Genomic DNA, 23,231 nt, shown 5'->3' on the forward strand with positions numbered 1-23,231 from the left:
TCGTGTATCTGCTCAGTAAGCCTCCCATTATGGGGGGGTGGGATGGGGGGTTTGTAACAGGTCGTTCAGTTCTGGGACTGGTTTGGAAAATGTCTTTGGGGGGGTATGGAAAAAAAAAAAAAGAATCATCCCTGAAGATCCATGTGACCACCGGGGAGGTGACGACCAGGGTTTCCAGGGTGCAGGGGAGGGGTGGGAAGAAGCTTGTGGGTTTTGGTATTTGAACCTCCACTTTTGAACAGTGCAATTTGCTGAAAGAAAAATTAACTTCAAACACCTTTTGGGGGAAAAAAAAAAAATAAGGGGGGTGGGGGAAGGGGTTGAAGTTGCCATGCCACCAATTTCACCTTTGTCAAAAGTTTTGGAGCCTAATTTTTTTTTTTCTTCTGTTGCTATATGAAAAAAATGGTCATTGACAAAAAACTTTATCAGCAAAATGTTTAAATTATGTAATAAACAAAACAAAAAGATGTTACTGGTGTCATTTCAAAACAGCCTCAAGACTGAGTCAGCACGAAGAGAGCAAGTGGCTGCACTGCTGGGAGAACTGATGGCCAAACTCACCCAAAACAGGGAGCTAGAGAAAATAAACCAGTAGGCAAGATCCAGCCAAAAGTATTCACTATTTATTGACGTCCTCCCTTTCAGAAAACCCAACTCATGGAAAAATAAAGTCAGGTCCATAATACCTGTCCCTATGCTGTACAATGGGAGAAGGAAGACATGCCAAAGGCAAGAATACATCTTGCTTAAATAAAAGTATAAGGCAGACATAATACTTGGTATATCCTTATCAAGCAGAAGCATGAGCGCTGCTTTATCAGAGAATCAGAGCTAATGAGGGGTGAGTGAGTCCCCCAAAGTGTCCTCCTCCGTCCAGGATCTCATCTTTCACCACCACACAGGTCAGGGGGCTTCAGCAGAGTTGATTTCCAGCATCGGCTAGCTCTTTTTTCCCCTGAAATGGCATCTAAAGGAAGCTGGGAGTGGTGCCAGAACAGAGCTGGACCCACAGGAAAGCCACAGGTGGGTGAAGGGAGCACTGTGGTCTTCAGCTCCTCCAAGCTCTGCTCAGATGTACAGTGGGAAACCCCTGTGGACAACTACTTGAGTCTCTAAGAAACATCCAACACCACGTGCAAGGGAGGGAGGGGGAATGAGCAGCACCAAACCAGAGGTGGAGACACATTCAAGTCATCTTCAATATTTTTAAACCAGTCAAATCAGGGCACTGGCACTCCAGCAGGATGGGACCAGGCTCTCAGACATAAGAGCTTGCATCTGCAGACCCCTGGAGAAAGCCCCCATTCCTGTGACAAGTGCTGCAGGGTCCTGGGTGCTTGTGCAGAGGGGACACCACCTTGCTTCTCCTGGGCTCTGGGACACCTGGGAAGCTGCCTGGTACCAAACTGATCGGTCTTGAAAGGAAAGGTTGTGCTTGAGCCTGTAAGGGGATGGTAAGGAGACCTGCACTTGCCCAGGAGGAGCTTTGACAAGAAAGCCAGGGGCTTTGGAACTCGAAAAGAAGTGCGGGAGAAAGAAAGGGGACTCTCCTCCTGGCTGAAGGGAGCACGTGGAGCAGGAAAGACTTTCCACTTCAGGAGCCCCAGCAGTTCTCTCTGCTAACCTGCTAGCCTAGGATCCCCCTCTTCCTCCATCCAGCACATCACTGTGAGCTCAAAGGCAGCTGGCAGCTTTCCCCCCGACTCCTTTAGCAAAACAGTAACCACCTCACTGAGAAGCAACATGGAAGACCTGCAGCTTTATGAAAAGGGTCATCAGTGGCACCTGATGCCAAATCTCTAAGCCACAGCAAAACCACGCTAGCACCACTCCCAGCAAGGTGAGGACTGGGCAGGCTGGGAGGAGAAAGCCACGTGAAGCATCACCGGTGCCACGGCTCAAAACTCATCTACCCCCGCTGCCTCTTCACGCTGCTTGCTCCTTGCCTCCCGAGCTACCAAAGGCAAGGAAGACCCTGCGGAGAACATGAGGAGGAGGTGGTGGCAGTGTCAAAAGTAAGGACAGAGACTTTAGTCCTTCTGTGTGTGCCAGACCAGGAGAGGGGATCCACAGGGGGTGGAGAACCTCTCAGCCATGAACTTCAGGCTTTGAACTGTGCAAACTCCCAAGGTTGACACCAAGCAACTCCCACCTGCACCTCAGAGAAATGTTGTAGGAATGAGCTGTTCTTCAGCCAGTAGCACCTTCACGCAACCAGGCGTCTCTTTCTTCCCGTGACCGAGGGACGGACCACTTTGAAAAATCAAGGCCAGTGTGACCATGCAAACTTCAGCTGCCATGCTGAACTTGAGGGTAAGGATTAGTTCGATACAATCAATGCAGCCAGTCCTGCCAGGTCTGGGGAGGGCAGCTGGGCCAGGCTCTCCTGCCTTCAGCCTGGCAGGCGCTGCAGCCTTTCCAGAGCTCGCTCATGGCAATTCAATGGCTTTTGTGTTGTAGCAGCCTGGAGGAAGATTCCTCTGGATATCCTCCAGGTTCTTAATATCCGCCAGGATCTCGTCAATGCTGCTCTCCAGCGTCCGCACCCGGGCCTTCTGCAGTGCAGCTGTCTGCTCCAGCTCTGACATCTCATCCTTCAGCTGCTTGCTTCTGGTTTTGGCTTTGCTAAAATTCATCTCGAGCTGCTTCAAGCCATCCTCATCCACAGCACCAGGCTGGTCTGTTGCACGGGAGGAAAACAAGGAAGAGGGAACCATGGATGGAGGCTGAGGACCAGATCTTTCTAGATACTTCATCTCCATCCTGCTGCACAGCCCATTTACAGGCATCATTTGAAGCAGCTTCCTGCTGAACTCCCAGCACCCCTGCCTAGACCCCAGCAGGGACTTGTCTCCATCCACGCCTTACAGCAGCATCACAAAACCTACTCATCAGACGCAGCAGCTCCTCCAGGGCACTCAGTGTCTCCTGCACGACCACCCCTGCCCGGCCAGCCTTGGCGTGGACCCTCTGAGCTTCCTGAGCTGTCTGAAGAAGGCAAGGTGGCAGCTGTAAAGTGAAGTCTAGCCCAAAAGTCAACAGGGAAGGGGGCAAGGCGGGGGAAACAGGGACCCACCTCCTGTATCACAGCAGCATCCACCTCGACCTCCAAGAGCTTCCTCTCAAATTCGCCATCCAATTCCTTGGCCTCGCGCTGCAGGGTGGCCACTGCCTTCTCCAGGGCGAGGACGCCATCAGCTGTCTTGTTGGCTTCCACCTTCAGCCGTGTAATCTCCTAGGGAAGGCAAAGGCACTTTCAGAGGGGCAGAGCATGGCCAAAATCATTCTGGGTGCACGGGGGCATGGAGCTGGTGGAAACTGGTTCCTTCTACAGGGACCCAAAATTATCACAGGCTATCCTGTGTCCTTCATGCTCTCCCACCAGTTGCTCCAGAGAGTTGTTTTTATGACCATGGCTCAGCCCCTCCTGCACACATCAGCAAACCCCTGAGGAATTACAACACACATCTGGGAGTCGAACCCACCAACACCAATTCTGGGAGCTCACAAGCCTGCCAGTGACTCACTGTGGAAATGGAAAAATCCCCTTGGTCACCAAAAGGTGGCTATAGTGAGATGCCACAGAGATCCTCACGGGACGAACGTGCCTGCAGAGATACACACACACACACACTCATCTACAGCCAACTCTGGTATCTGCAGGATCCACTGTAGACAAACGTCAACGCATCAGGTCCACCATGAAGTTGCCAACCATCTCCTCTTCTTCCACGGTTTTCCTTTCCAAACCCTTTTCTGCCAACAATAGCACCAGAGCCTGTCCTCACCTGCTGGATCCCCATGGTGATCTCCTTCGCTTCGCCTGCTGCACTGCTGGCCGCCTTGGATTTGGAAGCAGCGCTTCCCAGGATTGCTTCAGCTCGGTCCGTCTTCTCCCTGGCACTTGCGACCATGCTGCTGATAATTGGTAGCCTCTTCATGGCATCTTCAGCTTCCCTTCTCTTGTCATCTGCTTGCAGGTTAAACTCTGAAAAAAACTTCTGAAATGAAGCCATGCTACCTTTGTGAGATCCCACAAGGGAGGGGAAAGGAAGGGTGGGTTTCTAGGATGTTACCCCGGAGGCTCTTCAGGATCTGTTCCACCTCGTAGAAGGTGGCGTTGCCAGTGCTCACGGCTTGCAGGGCTGTGCTCCTGGCAAGGTTGGCTCGGGACAGCAGCTGCATCAGCATCTGCAACAGGACAAAAGGGGCACAACAGGCAGATGAAGGACACTGTACAGGAGCATCGGACAGTCCCAGAGCAGTCTGCAAGGAGCTGCACTGGGGGAGTAGACCCATCAGCCTGTTCCCAAATGCCTGCTGTTGCCCTGAATCAAGGCTACCACAGCCTGATCTGTCAGCAGAGGCTTGTGCCCGTGCTCCTCAACCAGCTCCAGCCGTCCTGAGTCATCTTGGCTCTAATCTTTCCAGGAGCAGGTCTTCAACCTGTCTCATATGGAGGAGATGTGCAGTGCAGGTGAGACCCTGCACCAGCAGCTCCACACACACGGTGAGGTCTCTCTCAGGCTCCAGACGACAAACCCCAAGTGGCTGCATTTCTGAGGAAGTGTACTATCTTGCAGCAGGCAGGCAGAGCTACATCCCCTTTGGCGAACAAGCTAGGGCAGCACGTAGTAGCGGTGGTGCCACAGGCATCCCACCAAGGCTCCAGGTCACGCTGAAGACGACTCAAGCCGCAGCCCCCCAGCCAACCTCTTACCGCTCTCTTGCCCTCTCCCCTTCGCAGCAGCTGCTTGATTTCTTCCTCCCAGCGCCCCGTGCGGCTCTGCAGCTGCCTGTACTGTGCCATATAGGTGTCCACCAGGCTCAGGAGAGCATTGGCATCCTGCTTCAGCCGGGTTGCCTCCCCCTGAAACACAGAGATGCAATGACTGCCTGGGGGTCCCAACGTCTCCCTGGTGCTCACAGGGAACCACAGCCGGTAGCAACGGATGCTTGTCTCTTGCTCCTTGTGCTGCAGCCAGCTACAGGGCAAAAGGGTGGGAAGATGCATGTCCAATGGCTTTCCAATGGGCATGAAGTCCTGGAAAGGGCTGAGCTGCTGGCAGGGTAGCAGGGAGGGCACAGGGGAGAGCAAAAGATCTCCTGGTCCCACAGGCACAAAGCCCTCACCTCAAAGGACCCGATGTCGGTCTTCATCAGGAGGGACAGGGAGCTGAGGAGCACCAGGCTGCCCTGATAAGCCTTGTCTGCCTCAGAGGCCATCCCGTCAGCCTCAGCCTTCAGGCCTCCAGCCAGTGACTTCAGCTCCTCATACCTGCACGGATGTAAGGTTGAAGAGCATGGTACCAGCCAAGCTGCCAACCTCCCACCACAGCATTAATGCTGCCTCCCACATTGACTTGTTCACACTCTCCAAGGCGCCATGCAGATGTATCACACAGGGAAAGCTAATTGCAAACATCACCCACATCCCAGCCCCTCTGCCAAGCAGGGCGTCTGCTGGATCCTTGCTCCCTCTCCAGAAATCAAAGGTGTTTAACACCAGCTGAACCCTCACAGACTCCGCAGTGGCTCTGCTAATCCCTGCCCTACCACTGGATGTTTCCTCCTGCACATCCTCATTCAGCTCCTTAACTTCGTTGGGGGCTGTTGCTCACACCCCACCAGTGGTGTGCAAAATCCCAGGACCACGGTGGGCTCTGGAGAGGCACCAGCCCGACCAAGAGAGCCACCCAGACAACATGGGGCTAAATTGACTCTTGGGCTAAACCCAGCCCAGATTTGCAACCACGCATGGAAGTTGCCCCTGGGAGCCTGTTCACACACATGGCGTTAAACCCAGCTGTGGGCAGGCCCCTGGGAGCATTGTGGTCTGTGGGGTGGGAAGCAGATGCTCTGCAGAGCTGCCGACCCTCCATCTCTGCCGCTCAGACGTGCCAGCAACCGAAGTCCAGGCAAGTCCCTGCCTGCCCTGTCTTCAACCACACGTTTCTGCAACTCAGATTGGGAGGCAGGGAAGGGGGCATGGAAGCTTGGCCACCCCCCTCCTCCCTCCCATGTACCCCCGCAACACGCAGGTGAATGCAGCCTCCACTCACTTCCCGAGCAGCCCGAGCAGGGAGCTGGAGGCAGCTGCCTCTCCGCCAGCAGCTGTGCGCACCAGCTCCAACGCCTGCCGTGCATCCTCCCGTGCCGCCTTCGCAGCTTGCTCAATGGTGTTGGCGGCCTGCGCATGGCTGCAAAGCACAGGGAGGGGCTCATGAGAAAGGTTTCCCACCCGGGTTTTCTCCACCAACTTCCTTTACTGTTGTATTCAGCAACGCTGGATCGTACCCTCTCAGGAAATGCAGCGTGTTTGAGAAGGGGACTCATATTTCGCTTGTCCCTCCTGTATCTCCCAAGGGTAGAAGAGCACCGGGGGGAGGCAGATACTGCCTGTTCCAACTGGACACCCATGGGCCAAACTCTAACCCCAAAGATGCTTCTAAAACACACCCAACACCACCCTCAAAGGCAACTGAGGACAGCTCTGTAAAGCGACGAAGCCAGCCTAGCAGCCGCATCTTCCCCTGCTCCAGGGCTGGCACAGAGGTTGTGGCAGCTGCAGCCTGGACCCCCAAAAAGGACCTTCTGGGCACCCAGCAGGATCTCAGTCCCCCTTCCCTCTCTCTCAGCCAAAGGCAGGAGTGACTCACCTGTTGGCCAGTCTCAGAGCCTCCTGGGCCAGCATCAAGAACTGATTTGAGCCCCCGGGAAGGTTTGAAACAGGAATAGTCTGAGAAGGGAGGAAGAGAGGCATGAGTACTCTTCCCTGCCCTCCATCTGATTCAGCAGTGAAAGAGGCAACTGCGGCATGTTAAACCTCCACAGCCCCCCAAAGACCCCTGCCAGCACCTCTCCAGGTCCCAGACCTACAGAAAAAACACCAGAATATCTTCTGCACTCACAAAACAAACGTAATAACTGGAATACATTAAATTCTTGCTTTCTCCATGGATTTTTTTTTCAGCCCTGGGCTAGACTATGAGTGCGTTGCACAAGGATGCTCTTACCACCCGATGCAGAGCAGCTCCGCTGCGATCCAGGTCCAGCCTGGCTCTCTCCAGCAGCCGCCGGGTATCCTGCACCTGCCTCTCATACTGGCTCCCAAGAGACCTCAGCCTCTCCACCGTTGCCTTGATGTCATCCAAACGGCTCTGGGAGCTGGATCCTTGCCCCTTCATCCTGGCCACGTGGCTTTCCAGAGACCTGTCAGAGGCTGGTGAGAAAGAAAGAGGAAGGCTGAAGAGAAACTCATCGCTGAGCAAAAAGGCACAGGCAGCAAAACCCTCCCCTGATACAGCACAGATGGCCCCATCCAAGGGCAGTGGGCGGGTGGTACCTTGCAGGCTCAGGGCTTCCCCAAGGATGGTCCGCAGCATCTCCTCAGCCAGCTGCATCCTCCCCTCCAGCTCCTGGCTCTTGGCCCCACCGCCAGCTTGCACCTCTGAGAACAGCAGCTCTAGCTCTGCCAACTGCTGCAGGTACAGGTCCACCTGCAACCACAGCAGACCGGGCCATCAGCCAGCAGGAAGCCGAACCCATGACGGAAAGGCCAGGGTGGGAACCAGGTCCACAGTCCAGCCAGAGGATGGAGAGCAGAGCGAGGGCTCATTTTTGGATGGGGCACAGCGGGCCAGCAGCTTTAGGTCATTGGTTTCTCTAGCTCTGCCAACTGCTGCAGGTACAGGTCCACCTGCAACCACAGCAGACCGGGCCATCAGCCAGCAGGAAGCCGAACCCATGACGGAAAGGCCAGGGTGGGAACCAGGTCCACAGTCCAGCCAGAGGATGGAGAGCAGAGCGAGGGCTCATTTTTGGATGGGGCACAGCGGGCCAGCAGCTTTAGGTCATTGGTTTTTTATCGGTTGAATCGGGTACAAACCCAAAGTTCAGGCACAGCCTGCAAAAATCACTTCTCACTCGCACCGGGAAGAGATGCTTGAGGAGGCCAGGAGGATATGCTTGAGGATAAGTGTATCTTTTTTTTTAATATATATATATATACACCCCTTGCTGCTCAGTGGCCCCGGGGCTGGCAGAGATGCTCACCTGGGCTTTCACCTGGCCATAGCAAGCCGGGCACTCGCTCTCTTCACAGCTGGGACCCTCGAAGCCAGGCTTGCAGATGCAGCTCCCATCACTCCCACACTTCAGAGGCTCAGCACCAGCCAAGTCGCAGGCACAGGCTGTGGGTCAGAGCAGCACAGGCTCAGAGGAGCCTGTCCCCGCCTCAAGTCTTGGCATGTCCACCCTTCCATCCACCGTCTCCCCCGGCTTTCCTCCCACCGTTTAGCCCTGTGCTCCAGTTCCTGCTCTCCACTCCTGCTTTCCAGCCTTGGCTTTTGCAGCATCCCCCTTCCCATCAAGCCACCCTGCACTCCGGAATGGATTTTCTTACTCATCCCCAGCTCAAACAGTGCCCAGCTCTCACCTCTGCACTTGTCGGCAGGATCGGGGGCCAGGGGGTTCCCAAAGAAGCCATCTTTGCAGCGGTCACAGTAGAAGCCGGCGGTGTTGTAGATGCACTTGAGGCACTCGCCTGTCCGGCGGTCACAGTTCCCCACAGCATTGGGCTCCACATTGCTATTGCACCGGCACGGCTGGCAGGGCCGGGAAGCCGCTGGGTCTCCAAAATAACCATCAGCACAGTACTCGCAGTTGGCCCCTGGGAAAAGAGGGACGGGGCTAAGCTCACACTCTTGCCCGAAAGGCAGAGGCTGCCTTGTTCCCTCTGTCCCACAGAAACGGAGGCATTCAGCCCCACCAGGGCCAGCACAACAGCATCTCCACTCTCCTCGCTGCCATGGCCAACACATGATGCTCTGGGCAGGCTCTTGAAAGCTGGGTGCAATGACTGACCTGGGGCAAGTTGTTTCTTATTTGTTTTTGTTTTTTTCTTGTTTTTCTATTCCTCTTCCTCCCCACCCATCCTTTTTCCATCCACATTATTCATTCAGATGAGAACCTTTCCCAGGGCAGGGCAATATGTGTTTACACAGCCCTTGGGGCTGAAACACCCCATTACAGGCAGGAGCAGCAGTGCTGTAGGCAAGCCAGGCTGAGAAGATGGGATGATCTGCCTGCCTCTGAGCATCTTAGCCCACCGACGCCTGCATCTCCCCATACAGTGGGTTGAAACTCCAGGAAAAGGCAGAGCAGAAGCAAACTGGAGGAGGGCATTACCGGCAGCTCCAGGAGGGCAGCGGTCACAGACGACCTCCTCGCCGCCCGGCACCACTGAGCAGCCTTGGCCGTTGCCGCAGGGGCATGCCCTGCAGCCGTACGGCTGCCAGAGGTCTCGGTAGAAGCCAAAGGGGCAGCTGATACTATTGCCCACATTTTCGTCTCCTGAGTAGCATTCACCTGAAGGAGGAAGGAAAGGGCTTAGGGCAGTTTGCTCTCACTCCTGATGGGACACCCTCCACCACTGCACCTCCTGGCTACCCCTCGCTGGTAGCCAGGTGGTCCAGCATCCTACACCAGAGTCCTTGCGATCTTCACGCCTGCCCATACGTGCTTCATTTCTCTGCCCATCAGTCCATCACCATGCGGGAAGGACCATGCCTTGCTCCTGCAATGGGAGCCCAGCGAGACCCCATGGAGAAGCCCATCCCATGGCATGGAGGCTGGCCATCACCACCCAAAGGTGGTTGGATGTCATTTTTCACAGCTCGTATAGCTCCCAGGGAGCCACATGTTGCCTTTTGTGCCTCCTGATCAATGCTCAGATATTTGGAAATTCAATTCCAGTTCAGACTTGGAAAATAGTGACAGCTTAACTTTGCATTACTTTGACTTTATGTGGCAATGCTGTGGGCTATTTTAACAAGACAGGTAGTAAAACATGTTTACATCACTGATATCTACTGACACCACAATTACTTTTAAAATAAAACGTCAGAAGAAAAGTTTTTAATGCTATCCAAGCAGTAGGAGATGTTTTTTCTCTCTCCAATGAGTATCATCTAAGTCCAATTTGATCCCAACGCATCTTTCCTGTATTTTTGGCTGCAGTGCTTTGAGGCTTTGGGGAGTTTTATCCATAATGTTCCCTGCACTCCAGCCCCCCAAGCCAGGGATCTTGCCCCACTTAGTGCCCCCCCATGCTCCCCTATAGCTCAATTCTCAGGACGCAGGCAGCCGTGGCTTTTCTTACCAGTGTCGGGATCACAAATTCCTCCCCCCTGGCAATTGCACGGCACGCAAATGCTGAAGGGCCCCAGGCTGGGGACATCTCTGCGGTAGCCAGGGGAACACGTCTCACAGAACTGCCCCTGGTACCCTGCTGGGCACTCGCAGCTCTCCACCCAGGGAGCGTGGACTCCGGCAATGGGCTGCGCAGACACCAGGGTGATGTTGTCGATGTAGCCGGTGCCTGGAGGGAGATACAGCCGGTCACCCACGGGGGCCAGCAACTCCACCTGCAAGTCCCCCACACCCAGGACCTGCACAGGTCACATGTTTCATTACAATGCCTGTGGGCAGATGGACCGGAGCCAAGGCTTTGCTATCCCCACTGTTGCCATCCTGCTCAATCTCTTCATAATTTAATTTTGCTCATCTTAGGGCACTTTATTTATTTATTTTTTTAATACCTTTTAGCAAAGGTATCTCCATCTGGAGACTTGGCGTCTCCAGCAACGAGGAGAAGCCAACCTTGTGCTTGCAAGCTCTCCCCCCACTTACTGTACTCCCCAAAGGTGGCTCGGATCCAGAGAGCTGTCAGGTTTCCCAGCAGCCTGCGATATTCAAAGTGATTCAGCCTCGGGCTCCACTTGCTGCTCGGGTGCTCATCCAACCTGCCCGTGGGAAGGGGAAAAAGTGGAACCGGTTTCAAGAAAATGAGATGCCTCATCAAGAAAACGCGGCAGCCCTCACCCGTCTCCCTCCTGAGCTCAAGGCTTTGGGGAACAACCTCCACCCATGCAACTGACACCGAGCAAACTACCCAGCCCAACCTCAAGCCAGATTTTCTACTGCCCCTCTCACAAAGTAACCTCCTCATCCAGGAGAGAAGCACCTGAGCTGCATCCAGCCCAAATCAGGCAACCATTTGCAAACTCCAAGGGATCACAGCTGAATCCAGGAGCTCCTTGAAGCCACAGCTTTTCTTGCTCACCCTGCCCCAAACACCCCAGCATCCCCCTTTACCTGAACACGTATGTCTGGCTGATGCCACAGGGCAGGACCTTCCCCTGGGGCAAGAAGGGTGCAGTGACTCTCAGGCCATCTCCTTCTAGGACCACATCATGCGGAGATGGCTGGCGTCCCCCTCGGTCCAGGCGGTAATCGAAGGAGAGATTCTGGCTGTAGCTCAGCTGCTGGTTCCCGAGGAATTTCGCTGCGAAGGGAAGGAAGGGAGAAAATTAAAGTCATAAAATCTTGCCTTCCTTCTAAAGGCTCAGTTGACAGGATCAAACCAAGCAAAGGGGACACCGTCACCTCTCCCCCTCACCGATCCTGCAACCTACCGGGCGCCACAAAGTATATCGGCTCCGATGTTCTTGCCACTATGAAGGCATCCCGATGGCGCGGGGACCACTGGAGCTGGGCTGGGGAGCCGCTTTCGTGGACACCTTGCCAGCCTTCAGCACCTGGAGCACCAACAAGGAGCAGTCAGCAGGGACAGGGAACGTGTTTCCCAGACTCCAGCATCTTTCTGGAGCTGTGTCTTATCAAAATGTCCAGCTTCCTACCCCTTGACCTCCGAGGGGGCAGCACAGATAATTGTGTGCCAATACATCTGAAAATAAGCCAGGCTGGGCATGGAGCTTTCCTCCCAAGTGGCAGGAAAGACATGATGAAGCAAGTCTATGCTGCCCCCCACCCTTGCACCCTACTTCTGCCTACGATCAAGCCATCCCACCCATCAAAGCACAGGGACTCCCAGCAGAGCTGCAAACCAGGCGGCTCCTCCAGCACATCAAAGAGAAGGGACAGCAAACACCCCCAGGAGCCATAGGGATATCCTGCTTGGGCTTCACCTTGCTGGAAGGTGGAGGTGATGTTGTAGACACTGTGGTTGTCTGCACTGACACACGCAGCTGAGTGCCCGTAGCAAAAGCAGGGGGAGCATCCCGCGGGGTTTCTGGCATCCAAGTTATAGAAGTTTCGCTTGCACCTGGGAAAACGCAAGAAGGTGACAATGTTCAAGTCCGTTTTCTCCTCTTGTGTGGCCAACACAACCAGCCCTCTAATGACAGCCGTGCAACATAGCCATTGCCATGGTTCTAGGTCATCGCCAGGCCGGGATGGCGAGACAGGTGTGCGGACACTGCCAGGGATGCAACTGCCAGGGAGATGGAGGACATGCCACACAGCAGTCCAGCAAGTCCTCCTGACACCTACCTCTCACACCGCTCTCCAGTAGCGCTCGCCTTGCAGACACAACGGCCGGAGAGGCAGCCCCCCGTGCTGCCAGCCGGGTCGCACTCACACTGCGGGCTCCTGCAACAGGGACAGTGAGAACCTGCACCTGGATTTCCAGCTTGGCCTGGGAGCTCAGTGCCCCCAGCTGTTATACAAGACAGCAGAGAATCCCCCCAGCTACCAGTCCCATGCTAGAAGAGGAAAAATAATCAGCAGAGCCATCTCTCTAAGTAATCCAGCTGCAGCAGTACGGATGCCAGGCTGAGACAGTGTCCAGCACTACTGCCGCAGGATGCCCCAGAGCACCAGCTTCCAACCATCCCAGGTGCCTCTCTTTAGCAAGACCCACCTACAAGAGCAAAGTGAAGTTCTGCTAAATTTAATAAACCCTGGCTGAGCTTAATAGACCCTGGCTGAGCTCCAACAGGCAGCAACATGCCGGGGAGGCTCGGGCAGGAGGCCAGGCACAGCAGCACAGCTGCAGGCAGCCACCCCCTACCCCTACCCTTTGACTGCCAGAGACTCGAAGGAGCAGCAGTGGGGTGAAGCGAGGAAGAAAAGGACACAGCACTGAGGAAGCCGAATGAGAAACACTTCAAAAGGTGTTTAAACAGGGCTCCACACAAAGGAAGGTGTCGATTTTTGCATGCACATGTTTGCATGGGGGCAGTCCTTGCGTGTGGCACCAACACCAGGCAGACCCACACGTGGGTAGGTTTTTCTTTACATGGCTAGCCTGGCTGGTGCCTGTTTGGCATTATCTGGATAATAAAGCAATCGCTTCACTCTGGTTTTGACGCTATTGTGTGGCAGCAAGCTCTTTAGGCTGGAAGGCAGGTCCAGCACTGCTCGAGCCTGCTCTCTCCCAATCAGATTAGCTTAGGGCTGTTGGTGTGCTGCCACGAAACAAACTGCTTCTGCCCCTGCATGAGCTGGTTTCAGCCAGCACGGGCTCTTTACAGCGGCTGGGAGAGCTCTGGAGGCTGTCCCTCCAGCTGTCCCCATGCCACCGATGGTTGCCAGCACTTACTGCCTGTTCCTCCTGCACCCAGCCTCGGAGAGGGACTCGAAGCCCGGCTGGCACTGGTCGCACTTCTTGCCCATCACACCGGGTTTGCAGCTGCACCGGCCGTCACTGTCACACTGCAGGCCGAGGGCGCCTGCGGAAAGAGGGGAAGGAGAGGTTTGGATGGGCACCTCCCTGTACCCTCCTAGCAATGCTGCCAACGGGACAGGGGAGCAAAGCACCACGCTGTCATTGCAGCAGCAACCCAACCTCAGGACCAGGTCCCTCCCTGAGGTCCCAGCACAGGGCTGGGACACCAGGTCTGGCTGTTAAAGCTGCTCCAGCCTCCCTGACTGATGCAGGAGACTTGGAGGAGATAAATCCCAGTAGGCATTGACCAGCTGCCCAGGACAAGGATCTTCTTCCCCACTATAAAGGTCATTGCAAAGGACAAGATGGACTCCAGGACACACAAACCAAGCGGAGATTTAGTTGTTCTCTGCCAGACCCTCTGCTAGTAGACATCTGTGCAACTTGATTTTGGTGCCACCACAAGGACCATATGGGGCTGAGGGCCGTGGTAGGCTCTTTCATTTCTGACCTACCTCTGTGCACATGCAGGCACTGAGGGGAGAGGATACCAGACCACAGGCAGCTGTCCTGCCGCTGGGCCCTCCCTGCATGCCAGCATGGGAGGCACCTATGGGGATATTCGCCCTCCCACCACCCCAAAGCCTATTGCTCTGTCCTCTTGCCATCTGGTTTTTTATGCTCATGTGGTGCTTCTAGTGATCTTCCTACATCGACAGAGAGCAACAGGCATTTCAATATCTACAGCACCTCGGTGCAAGAGGTATGATTTACCTTCTGCAGAGCAAGCCAAAACCTGATGAGGATGAAGGAGACATCACATCTACTGCGTAACCACCACAAGACCCACAGAAAACACCCCAGAGCTAGAAATCCTATCTCATAGCTTTGCAGCCTGCAAAAACCACTGGAGGAGCCAGAGAGGCCAAAGCGTCCTGTCTGTCCCCAAGCACTGCACGCAGCACTTTGCACCACCTCCTCTCCGAAGACACAACACCATGAACTCAGGAATTATCCTTTCGCTTTTACGATGCAATTAAAAGCCTTTGCAGAGCCCGCCAAACTTTGCGACACCCAGGAAGCATCAGCCTGACTCACAAAGCTGGCAAAAGCTGCCGCTCCCCGTGTTGGGGTTTGGCCGCTGTCCTCGAGATAAGGATGGCAGCTGGGAGGGGCAAGCAGCTCCCCACAGGGCAGCTCCCAGTAGGCATCAGCAGGTTCATGGCCACCCGCCAAATTTAGGGCAGGGCAGAGCAGGGTCCCTCTCGGCGAGGCAGGGATTGTGGATGGAGATGCTGGAGGGAAGGGATGCCATCCAGAGGGACCTTGACAGGCTGGAGGAATGGGCCCATGTGAACCTCATGAAGTTCAATAAGGTCAAGTGCAAGGTCCTGTACTTGGGTCAGGGCAATCCCCAATACCAGTACAGACTGGGGGTTGGATGGATGGAAAGCAGCCCTGCCGAGAAGGACCTGGGGGTACTGGTGGATGAAAAGTTGGACATGAGCCAGCAATGTGCGCTCGCAGCCCAGAAAGACAATCGTGTCCTGGGTGCATCACCAGTGTGGCCAGCAGGTCAAGGGGGGTAATGCTCCCCCTCTACTCCACTCCGGTGAGACCCCACCTGGAGTACTGCGTCCAGCTCTAGGGTCCCCAGCACAATAGATGGCCGTGTTAGTGCATGTCGAGAGGGGGTCATGAAAAGGATCAGAGGGATGGAACACCTCTCCTATGGAGAAAGGTTGAGAGAGTTGGGGTTGTTCAGCCTGGAGAAGAGAAGACTCCAGGGAGACCTTATTGAAGCCTTTCAATATATAAAGGGGGCTCAATATATAAAGGCGAGCTTCACACAGGCTTTTAACTGCATTGCAAAAGTGAAAGGGTAATTCCTGAGTTCACAGCATTGTGCCTCGGGAGGGGAGGTGGTGCAAAGAGAGAGAGACTTTTTACCAGGGCCTGTAGTGACAGAACAAGGGGCAAAGGTTTTAAACTGAAAGAGAGGAGGTTTAGATTGTACATAAGGAAGAAATGGTTTATGATGAGAGTGGTGGGACACTGGAACAGGTCACCCAGAGAAGTTGTGGATGCCCCGCCAATGGAAGTGTTCAAGGTCAGGTTGGACAGGGCTTTGAGCAACCTGATCTAGTGAAAGATGTCACTGGCCATGGCAGGGCAATTGGACTAAATGATGTTTGAAGGTCCCTTCCAACCCAAACCATTCTGTGAGTCTGTGATTATTTTGGGGGGCAGGTGGGTTTTGAAGCCTGGCTGCAGCCTGGAGCTGCTGAGGGGTTCGAAATGCCCAGCACCAAGTGGTGAAGCACCCAGGAGGAAAAGCTCCTATGACTTACAGTGCAGCAACACAGCACTGGGCTCTGGCACCTCCCCAGATAATCCCACCTGGAGCTAAGCTGGCCCCACTCGCTCCTCCTGCAATGCTTTGGTCTGGTGCGTAGGGACCCAGAGCCTGACCTAGCCCACATGCTCAGCAGGACCAAGGGCCACACAGGGCGGCAGGTGCTTTAAGCCCCCCTACACCCCTGACCCAACCCCGTCCCCTCCCGGCAGGCAGCCACATACCCTGGGGGTGGCAGTGGCAGGGCAGGCAGCAGTCCTCCTCCCGCTGGCGGAAGAAGCCCTCCTTGCAGCGCTCACAGTGGGCGCCCTCTGTGTTGCCCAGGCAGCCGAGGCAGCGGTACGCGTTCCCTGTCTCCCTCAGGAGGTGCCAGTCGAAGATGCACTGCCTGGACATCCCATTGCAGTCACAGACTGGGGAGAGGAGAGAGACATCTCAAATGATGCTTAGAGATGAGGGCACCAGCTACGAAACCCCGTAAGCCCACCCTGATGCCCAAGGAACAAGCGCAGGCGATGCAAACCTCCCCTTCTTGCTCTGCTAATAAAGAGCCCTGTCCCCATGTCTCTGCGCTTGTCCCCACGTGTCTGTGTCCATCAGCCACCCACATGCCACCAATGCCCGTGCTGTGCTCTACATCCCCACGCTTTGGAGCAATGCCTGCTTTCACTGCCGACACAGCTCAGGATGGACAAACCCCCCAAGACAAGCAGCCCCGCTCCACAGCACAGCCAGGGATGTTCTCCATCCTTTCAGAGGCCTTCCAACACAACAAGATCTTTGAGTAAGCAGAGATGGTAAACAAAACCCCAAACCTTGTCCTGATAAAAGCATGGGGAACTTTACTAGTGACTTCAGGGAAAAGGGAAAGATCCCTGAGGTTATGCTTGGTTTCACCCGGCCTCTGACCAGGAGCGAGCCCAGAAGGAAAAGCTCAACCAACTTCCACTAGGTCCCTCCATCTGGGTCTGTGATGCAAGTGTCCTCCTGGCCAAATGCAGGGGTGATGAGGAGTGGTTTGTGACCAGGGGACCTTGGTGGAAGCGTGCCAGCTGAGAGGTAGATCAAAAAAAAAAAAAAAAAAATAACTCCTGGCCAAATGCAGGGGTGATGAGGAGTGGTTTGTGACCAGGGGACCTTGGTGGAAGCGTGCCAGCTGAGAGGTAGATCAAAAAAAAAAAAAAAAAAATGGTTTGGGCAGGATTACACAGGTCATCTCACCCCACCCTCCCCAGGAAGAAAAGCTGCAGCTGCCAACATTGCTGCATGATGGATGCCAGGAAGGACAGGCATGAGATTTTGCACCCCACTACAGCCAGGGCAGACGGGATCTCTGGAGAGCAGACTGGCAGATACCTCACCAGACATGCCTGCTCCAGCACTCTTCTTCATTGCCTTGCCCAGGTCTTCTCTTGAAGCCACCTCTCATCTACGTGCCAAGCCCTCAGCAGCTAGTACTAGAGTGTTTAAGCCTGAGGACCTTTATTTCAGATGAGTTTCTCAGCACCACCAAGGAGAGCAGACAGTTGAGAGGATGGTTGGCAAAGACAGGCAGGAGAAAGAAACACCCTGAGGGAAAAAGCAGGGTCTGCAGGGGTGCAGAGCCTGTTGACAAGCTGCTCCAAACCACCCCTATGCTGCCATGGGATCCTCAACCTCCCTCCAAGAAACTCTGCTCACTGCTGACCTCCTTGGGACACAAAAGGCGGTCCCCAGCTGCCCATCCCAGCTCAGGTCACCTCTGACGGCACAGGGAGGTGGAGGAAATCCAAGAGCAAGCAGAAATCTGCAGCGTGGATGTGGACAGCAAATTGTACTTGATACATGTGGAGGCTCTTCCTTCCCAGCGCTCTTCTGGCACAGCTTAGCCCGAGGATACAAGGTCCCTGTCCTTCGCATCTGTGATTCCCGGGACCAGGCGAAGCCTCCTGCGCTCACCACCCAAGCACGCAATGCCCAGCACTCACACCTGGGCACCGCCCACCGTCCTCGCACACGCCCGTTAACACCCACATACCAGACAAAGGCACTCAGCAAGCAGCAGCCGAGCCTGCTGCCAAGAGAGATGACCTCATGTGCCAGCAAACAGGGAGAGAGATTTTTCCAGCTCCGGCAAACACGGTTATTCCCTTGCAGCCTGGCTGGCAGGAGACTGCGACCCAGCTGCAGAAGGTCTTCTATCACCCTAACCTGCTGGGAAAGGACCTGCAGGTGCAGAAGTCCTGCCTCTTACGGTATGAAAAAGTATCTAGAGCCTCGGTGGACATCAACAGTGACCAAAGGGCATGGACAGTACAAACAACCCACCGAGAGCAGCAGCACGGGACTGCTTGGGGTCATTCCCACCCCCCCATCCCTCCACACTAAAGCTGTTTAACTCCACCCACACATCACCCTACATCTACATAATCCAGAGGATTTACTAGGTTGCTAAATTACAGGCATGAGCACCATTCCCCAGGGAATGAAAACCTTTTTTCAGGTCTTGCTCTAAGGCTGCAGCACGTTCAGAGCCAGCTCTCCAGCCCTGGCACTGATTCAGGTCTCGCTAATCCAAAGCCATTTAAAATGCTGTTGCAGATTAGTGCCACCACCTCACCAGTGTAGCTGTTCCTGTTGCTGGTCTTCTGGAAATCTGAAAGCTCAGGTAGGTTAATCTTTACCAAGAGTGAGGCACTGGAGTTGCTAACGAGATGGAGCATGCAGGAGCTGCTGGAAGATGAGGACCAACTGAGGACAGGATCATTTTTGTATCCAGGTGCCCTAAAGCTCTGCCCTGAGATCATCCAGTTCTCAGGCAGCTGTGGAGAAGAACAGGCTCCACAGAGGAGAAGCTTTGCAGCTGGATTTCTTCAGCGCTACATCAGGATGAAGGAGGTCCGGGGCACGCATCCAGCATCATTCCCTCAGCTCCCGGCCAGCAGAATAAAGCGTGAAAAATGCTTGTTTGCTGTGCTGAGACAAATTCCCACATGAGAAAGGCTTGGAGAAGGAGACAGGCAGCTTTGGACCTCTTAAATTGTTGTCTTAAATTCACAAAACCAGAAAAAGAGGTTGGCCCTGGGTCTGTGAGGAGCAGATCCGATAGCCCCGTACTTACGAGCCAGCCTGCAAAAACTACTCCTTTCATCAAGAGATCAACAGAGCTTTGCATGCAACAAAGCCTCCATGACAATGCAAGTCATTCCCTGCTCTGTCCTTTTGGGACAGTGACCCAGAAGGCTGTCCCATCTGCTACCCCAAGTCCTGGGTTTCCCCGTCACCTGACTCCACAGCTTTCTCGCTGCAGGAAGACCTGCCTGTCTCTCCTGTGTCTCCATCAGCATCGGCAGGAAGAGACCACACATTGGGAGCCGAAACCTGCCATTTGGCATCTTATCTCGGTGTTTTGGAAAGGAGAGACACCTCATTGGCACAGTGGAGCTCTGACGTCCACACCCCAGCTCTTCCCTGAACCCTGGGAGATCCCTTCAGCCATCACGTGCAGGCACACACCACCAAGGCAAACGCACGCTTGCTCGGACAAGGCTCTGCACAGTTCAGAGTACAAGCACCCCAACCTCTGCTGCTCGACCAGGTCATACATGAACCCAATTTGACTCAAGTAGTTCATTTGCAAGCAAAATGGGATTATGTGTGCTAATTACAAGCAGGCATCTAGCGCTGGGACTGGAGGAGTAACAGCACGAGAGACTAATTTACGCCACCGAACCAACTTAGAAAGTCTGCTGCAGCATATTTACAGGCTGCACAGCCTGTTATTGACTGTCACTTTTACATATGCACAGAAATAGGTTTAAGAGTCCACAGAAAAGCAGCAGTTGCCTACACGCTGCCAGGAAGGAGGGGGGGAATCTACATCAGTATTTTAAAACTTGCATGCAAATTAAGGGTGCAGCAAGTAAAGCACATCAGGTCTTTTTTTTTTTTTTTTTTTTTAAAAAAAACCCACCACTTATTCAGCACTTTTTTCCCCCATCACATTGCACCGCACTAAAAACGAAAACTGATAAAGGACCAATTCCCAATTCAAGCCCAGCAAGCGTATTTCAGAACACCAGTACTGCAGACAAAAAAAAAAAAATTGAAATCTCTCAGTATTTACAAAATAGAGGTAAAGACCCGATTTTGGCCAAACATATCCATCTCCAGGCTATAAGCCAATACGACTGAAACCCTGATATTGAATTACCACTGGGTTGAATGCACTTAAACATCCCTGCATTGCCCTCTCAACTACAATTGCATACACCAGAGGATCCTCTGGATTTTTAAAGCTCATCATCAGTCTATGTACCGCAGGAGACTCGCTGCCTCTCATGGGGTGCGGTGGGGCTGTGGACACCTCGTAAGCCCCGCGGACTCGCACAAAATACAAACGCTGCACGTGTTGCTACAGCAAACTGGATCCTGGATGCTTCCAGCTCTTCCTTGGGCTTAGGGAACATTTTGGTTACAGCAGGAGCAGGCCGATAAAGCCACCCGCTCCCTGGGCAATGCTCATGCTCGTGCCCGAATCCCACCCAAGTAGCAAGGCTTTATACAGAAAGCAATAAAGTAATTGCACATAAATAAGTTATTTAAAGGGGATGCCAGTAAAAAACCAAAGTCTAAATGCTCATGGGATATTTAACCCCAGAGGAAGCGTAAGGAGAAGTGCCTACAGGTCCAGTTTTAATCCCAAAGGCAGGAGGGGAGAGCACCCTAGCAGGGTGCTGCGGCACCCAGCCGTCTCCCAGTTACCGGGACTCTCCAGCACTGGGGCAGGGCTGCGAGCAAAGCCACTGGCAGAATTGCACGTCAGCATGAAAGCAGGAACAGCCGACCTTCCCAAAGCCTCACCTTCTCCTCTGTTGGCGCTCAGGGCTGCGGGCAGGAGAGACGCTGCGAGGCAGCAGAGTGGCAGGAGCCAGCACCCAGCCATTTCTTGTGCCAGCGAGCACAAGGTGCCCGCTCTGGCAGGCGATGGCGGGGCTCGCGACCAGCTGCCTATTGCTTTTCTTTTCGTGTGGTTTTTATCGGCTGCTCCACCTGAGTCACTCCCAACAGGAAGAGCGCGTGTGCCGTGGGCTGACTCACCCCGAGCAAGGAGAGCCCAGCCCAGGGAGCGCAGACAGGCGCCCACACACGCGCCCGCCTGCGGCTGCCTCGCGTCATCAAGAGAGAGGCATCGACAGGGCGCAGCACACTGAGGACCTCCTGCCTAAACCCTCCTAGGGGTGCTGGCTCATGGGGAAAAAAAATAAGATGTACCTGCAGCCCCTGCGGACACCCCTCCTGCTCACCCAGCTCCATACTACCCACCGTCGCTGCCTCCATGGGCAGGGCACCAGTGCTGGCTGGGGAGGGCTGGGCTGCCCAGGCACGCAGGCGGCTTGCAGGAGCTAAATGAAACATGATGAGCTCACGGGAAGCCTGGGGAGGGTGGACGGGGACTGCCTGCTCACAAGCCAGGTCCAGCCAACCAACCCACAAGAGCAGCGTTCAAAACCAGTCAGAAGAGATGACTAGCGGGACTTAGAGCCAAGGGCTGCTGGGGATGCAAAAAGACCCCGAAGACAGCTTGAACACGTACTCAGAAAGCAGATCTATCAGGATTTACCAGGCAAGCATCAGGTTCAGGAAATCCCCATACCTAGAAATGGGGTGGAGGCCAGGAATCATCACACACGTTTGTCTGCTTTTGCTCCCGAAATAGAAAATGAGGTTAGATGGGTCCTTGGCCTGACCTAGTACAGCCACTTTTATTCTAGAAAGAGAACGAAGAGTGGAGACAGAGAGGGGAAAAGGCTTGCCTGAAGTCACTGATGGAGCCAGAATGAGGATCCCAGGCTCCACAGCCCGAGGTCCATTAGCATTTTGTGCTCAAGGGTAGCCAACGAGCCACACAAGACATAAAGGCCAATTCCACCTTGCTCCTCGCCTTTGCCTTGGAGGAGGACATGACCACTTCTACAACGGAAGAGAGAAATCTGGAGGCAGCCTAGTCCTGCATACATCAGGATAAGCGAGACGCTGGCACATCCATCTGACCTGGAAAAGCAGCCCACTAGAGGATCACAGGGAAGGATGGATCTTGTGCTGCATCACAGCATCTTCCCCTGCTTACTGCCAGGGACGCCTACTGTCAGAAGTGACCATGAGTGGTCTGTGAGCACCTTAAGATGGAACAAATTTACCCCCAGTCCAAGACACAAGTTATCTTTCAGGTCACCTTCTGCATTAGGGACTGAAACTCAACCCAACGGTGCTGACAACGCTGCTCATTTCAGAGCTAACGAACCCAGGGTGATTAACATTTAGGTCCTCGTCTGAGCCTCTTACACTGCCCAACAGCCTCCAGACACTTGTGCACCTGGAGCTGACTCAGAGGGCTTTCGTCCTTCCTGATGATCTCATGGGCACAACCAGCCTGAATTCACCACATCTTTGCACCTCCCTTTGCCGAGCTTACCTGCCTCCACTGATTGAGTCAACTCTCTTTTATAAACAGGCTGTTTCCTTTTAATCTCACACACTAGATCTTAACATAGTTCACAACAAGGTACCCAGTTTCACGAACGCGCTGGTGGCATGTTGGGTTTTGGCACCCAAGACTGTCTTATCTGATTTTTTTTTTTAAATTATTATTTTAAGAGGTGAGACAAAACCACTTACAGTGTTCCCACCAATCTGGTGGTTCTTAGGGGTCTGCTTATTTGTCTAACAAAACACACTTAATCCCTTCTGCTCTAAAGTACATCACTTAGCCCAAAAACCTCTGCTGCGTCCTTCCTACCCGCTGACACCCCTCTGCTCAGGAAACTCATCTCCTCCAGCAGCGTTTTCAGTACAGCGGTTCCCTTGGACCTTGCCCAGGCTGAGGCCTTGGTTGATTTCTCTCTTGAAAGACCAGCTCTCGCCATCAGGAAGCTTTTCCCTTGTCTGGCTCCTTCACGTTATCCCTTCTATCTCACCATTATCATCCCACCTCTTACTTCACTTCTGTAAACAAGGCACTGACACAGCTCTTTCTCCAGTCATTTCTGCGTATTTACTTAGGTTACTCTTACCTCGTCATCCTACGCCATCCTTCAAGATCACCTCTGAAAACCACATGAATGCGTGCATGAAGCTACCCAAAAATATATTTTCTGGGTATTTTCTGATTTTCTAAACACACCAAATCTGGAACAAACAGATGCCCACCACTCTCTACAGAGCAAATGTTGCCCATCGCAACCCATCGCTACAGCAGCACCGTTTAGAAAAGGTCTCATATAAACATGGTTAACAGAAATGTTACCTTTTAGAGTGAGCAGAGGTGTAAGCGATGGGAGGCATGAAGAACAGCAGCACTCAGACATTGCAATGAATTAGCATTTCTTCACTGGAGAACCTGGGTCTTTTAATCTGCAACAT

General features: G+C 53.9%; 1 protein-coding gene across 1 annotated transcript; it reads right to left on the reverse strand.

Annotated features, from left to right (window-relative positions):
- Nucleotides 1–2,432: 2,432 nt before the first annotated feature.
- Nucleotides 2,433–20,754, reverse strand: LAMC2 (laminin subunit gamma 2). Its single transcript, XM_009275840.1, has 23 exons — nucleotides 20,673–20,754; nucleotides 16,055–16,243; nucleotides 13,409–13,538; nucleotides 12,358–12,456; nucleotides 11,994–12,130; nucleotides 11,481–11,603; nucleotides 11,161–11,350; nucleotides 10,696–10,808; nucleotides 10,166–10,384; nucleotides 9,193–9,372; nucleotides 8,441–8,674; nucleotides 8,059–8,195; nucleotides 7,349–7,502; nucleotides 7,020–7,225; nucleotides 6,663–6,742; nucleotides 6,066–6,203; nucleotides 5,137–5,281; nucleotides 4,724–4,873; nucleotides 4,080–4,194; nucleotides 3,792–3,991; nucleotides 3,080–3,238; nucleotides 2,892–2,991; nucleotides 2,433–2,683 (listed from the first exon to the last, which is right to left on the reverse strand). The coding sequence occupies exons 1-23, from the start codon at nucleotides 20,752–20,754 to the stop codon at nucleotides 2,433–2,435; spliced, it is 3,531 nt and encodes a 1,176-aa protein (XP_009274115.1).
- Between the last annotated feature and the right edge of the window lie 2,477 nt (nucleotides 20,755–23,231).

Source organism: Aptenodytes forsteri, unplaced genomic scaffold (assembly GCF_000699145.1).
Source record: "Aptenodytes forsteri isolate BGI_AS27 unplaced genomic scaffold, ASM69914v1 Scaffold289, whole genome shotgun sequence".
In the NCBI taxonomy this organism is placed as follows: domain Eukaryota; kingdom Metazoa; phylum Chordata; class Aves; order Sphenisciformes; family Spheniscidae; genus Aptenodytes; species Aptenodytes forsteri.

Coding starts and splice junctions, on each gene's coding strand:
- LAMC2 (XM_009275840.1), bottom strand. CDS start 20,754: ATGGCTGGGTGCTGGCTCCTGCCACTCTGCTGCCTCGCAGCGTCTCTC. Junction 11,351..11,480: donor GATATACTTTGTGGCGCCCG/GTAGGTTGCAGG, acceptor TTCCCTTCGCAG/CGAAATTCCTCGGGAACCAG. Junction 5,282..6,065: donor CTGCTCGGGCTGCTCGGGAA/GTGAGTGGAGGC, acceptor ACATCCGTGCAG/GTATGAGGAGCTGAAGTCAC.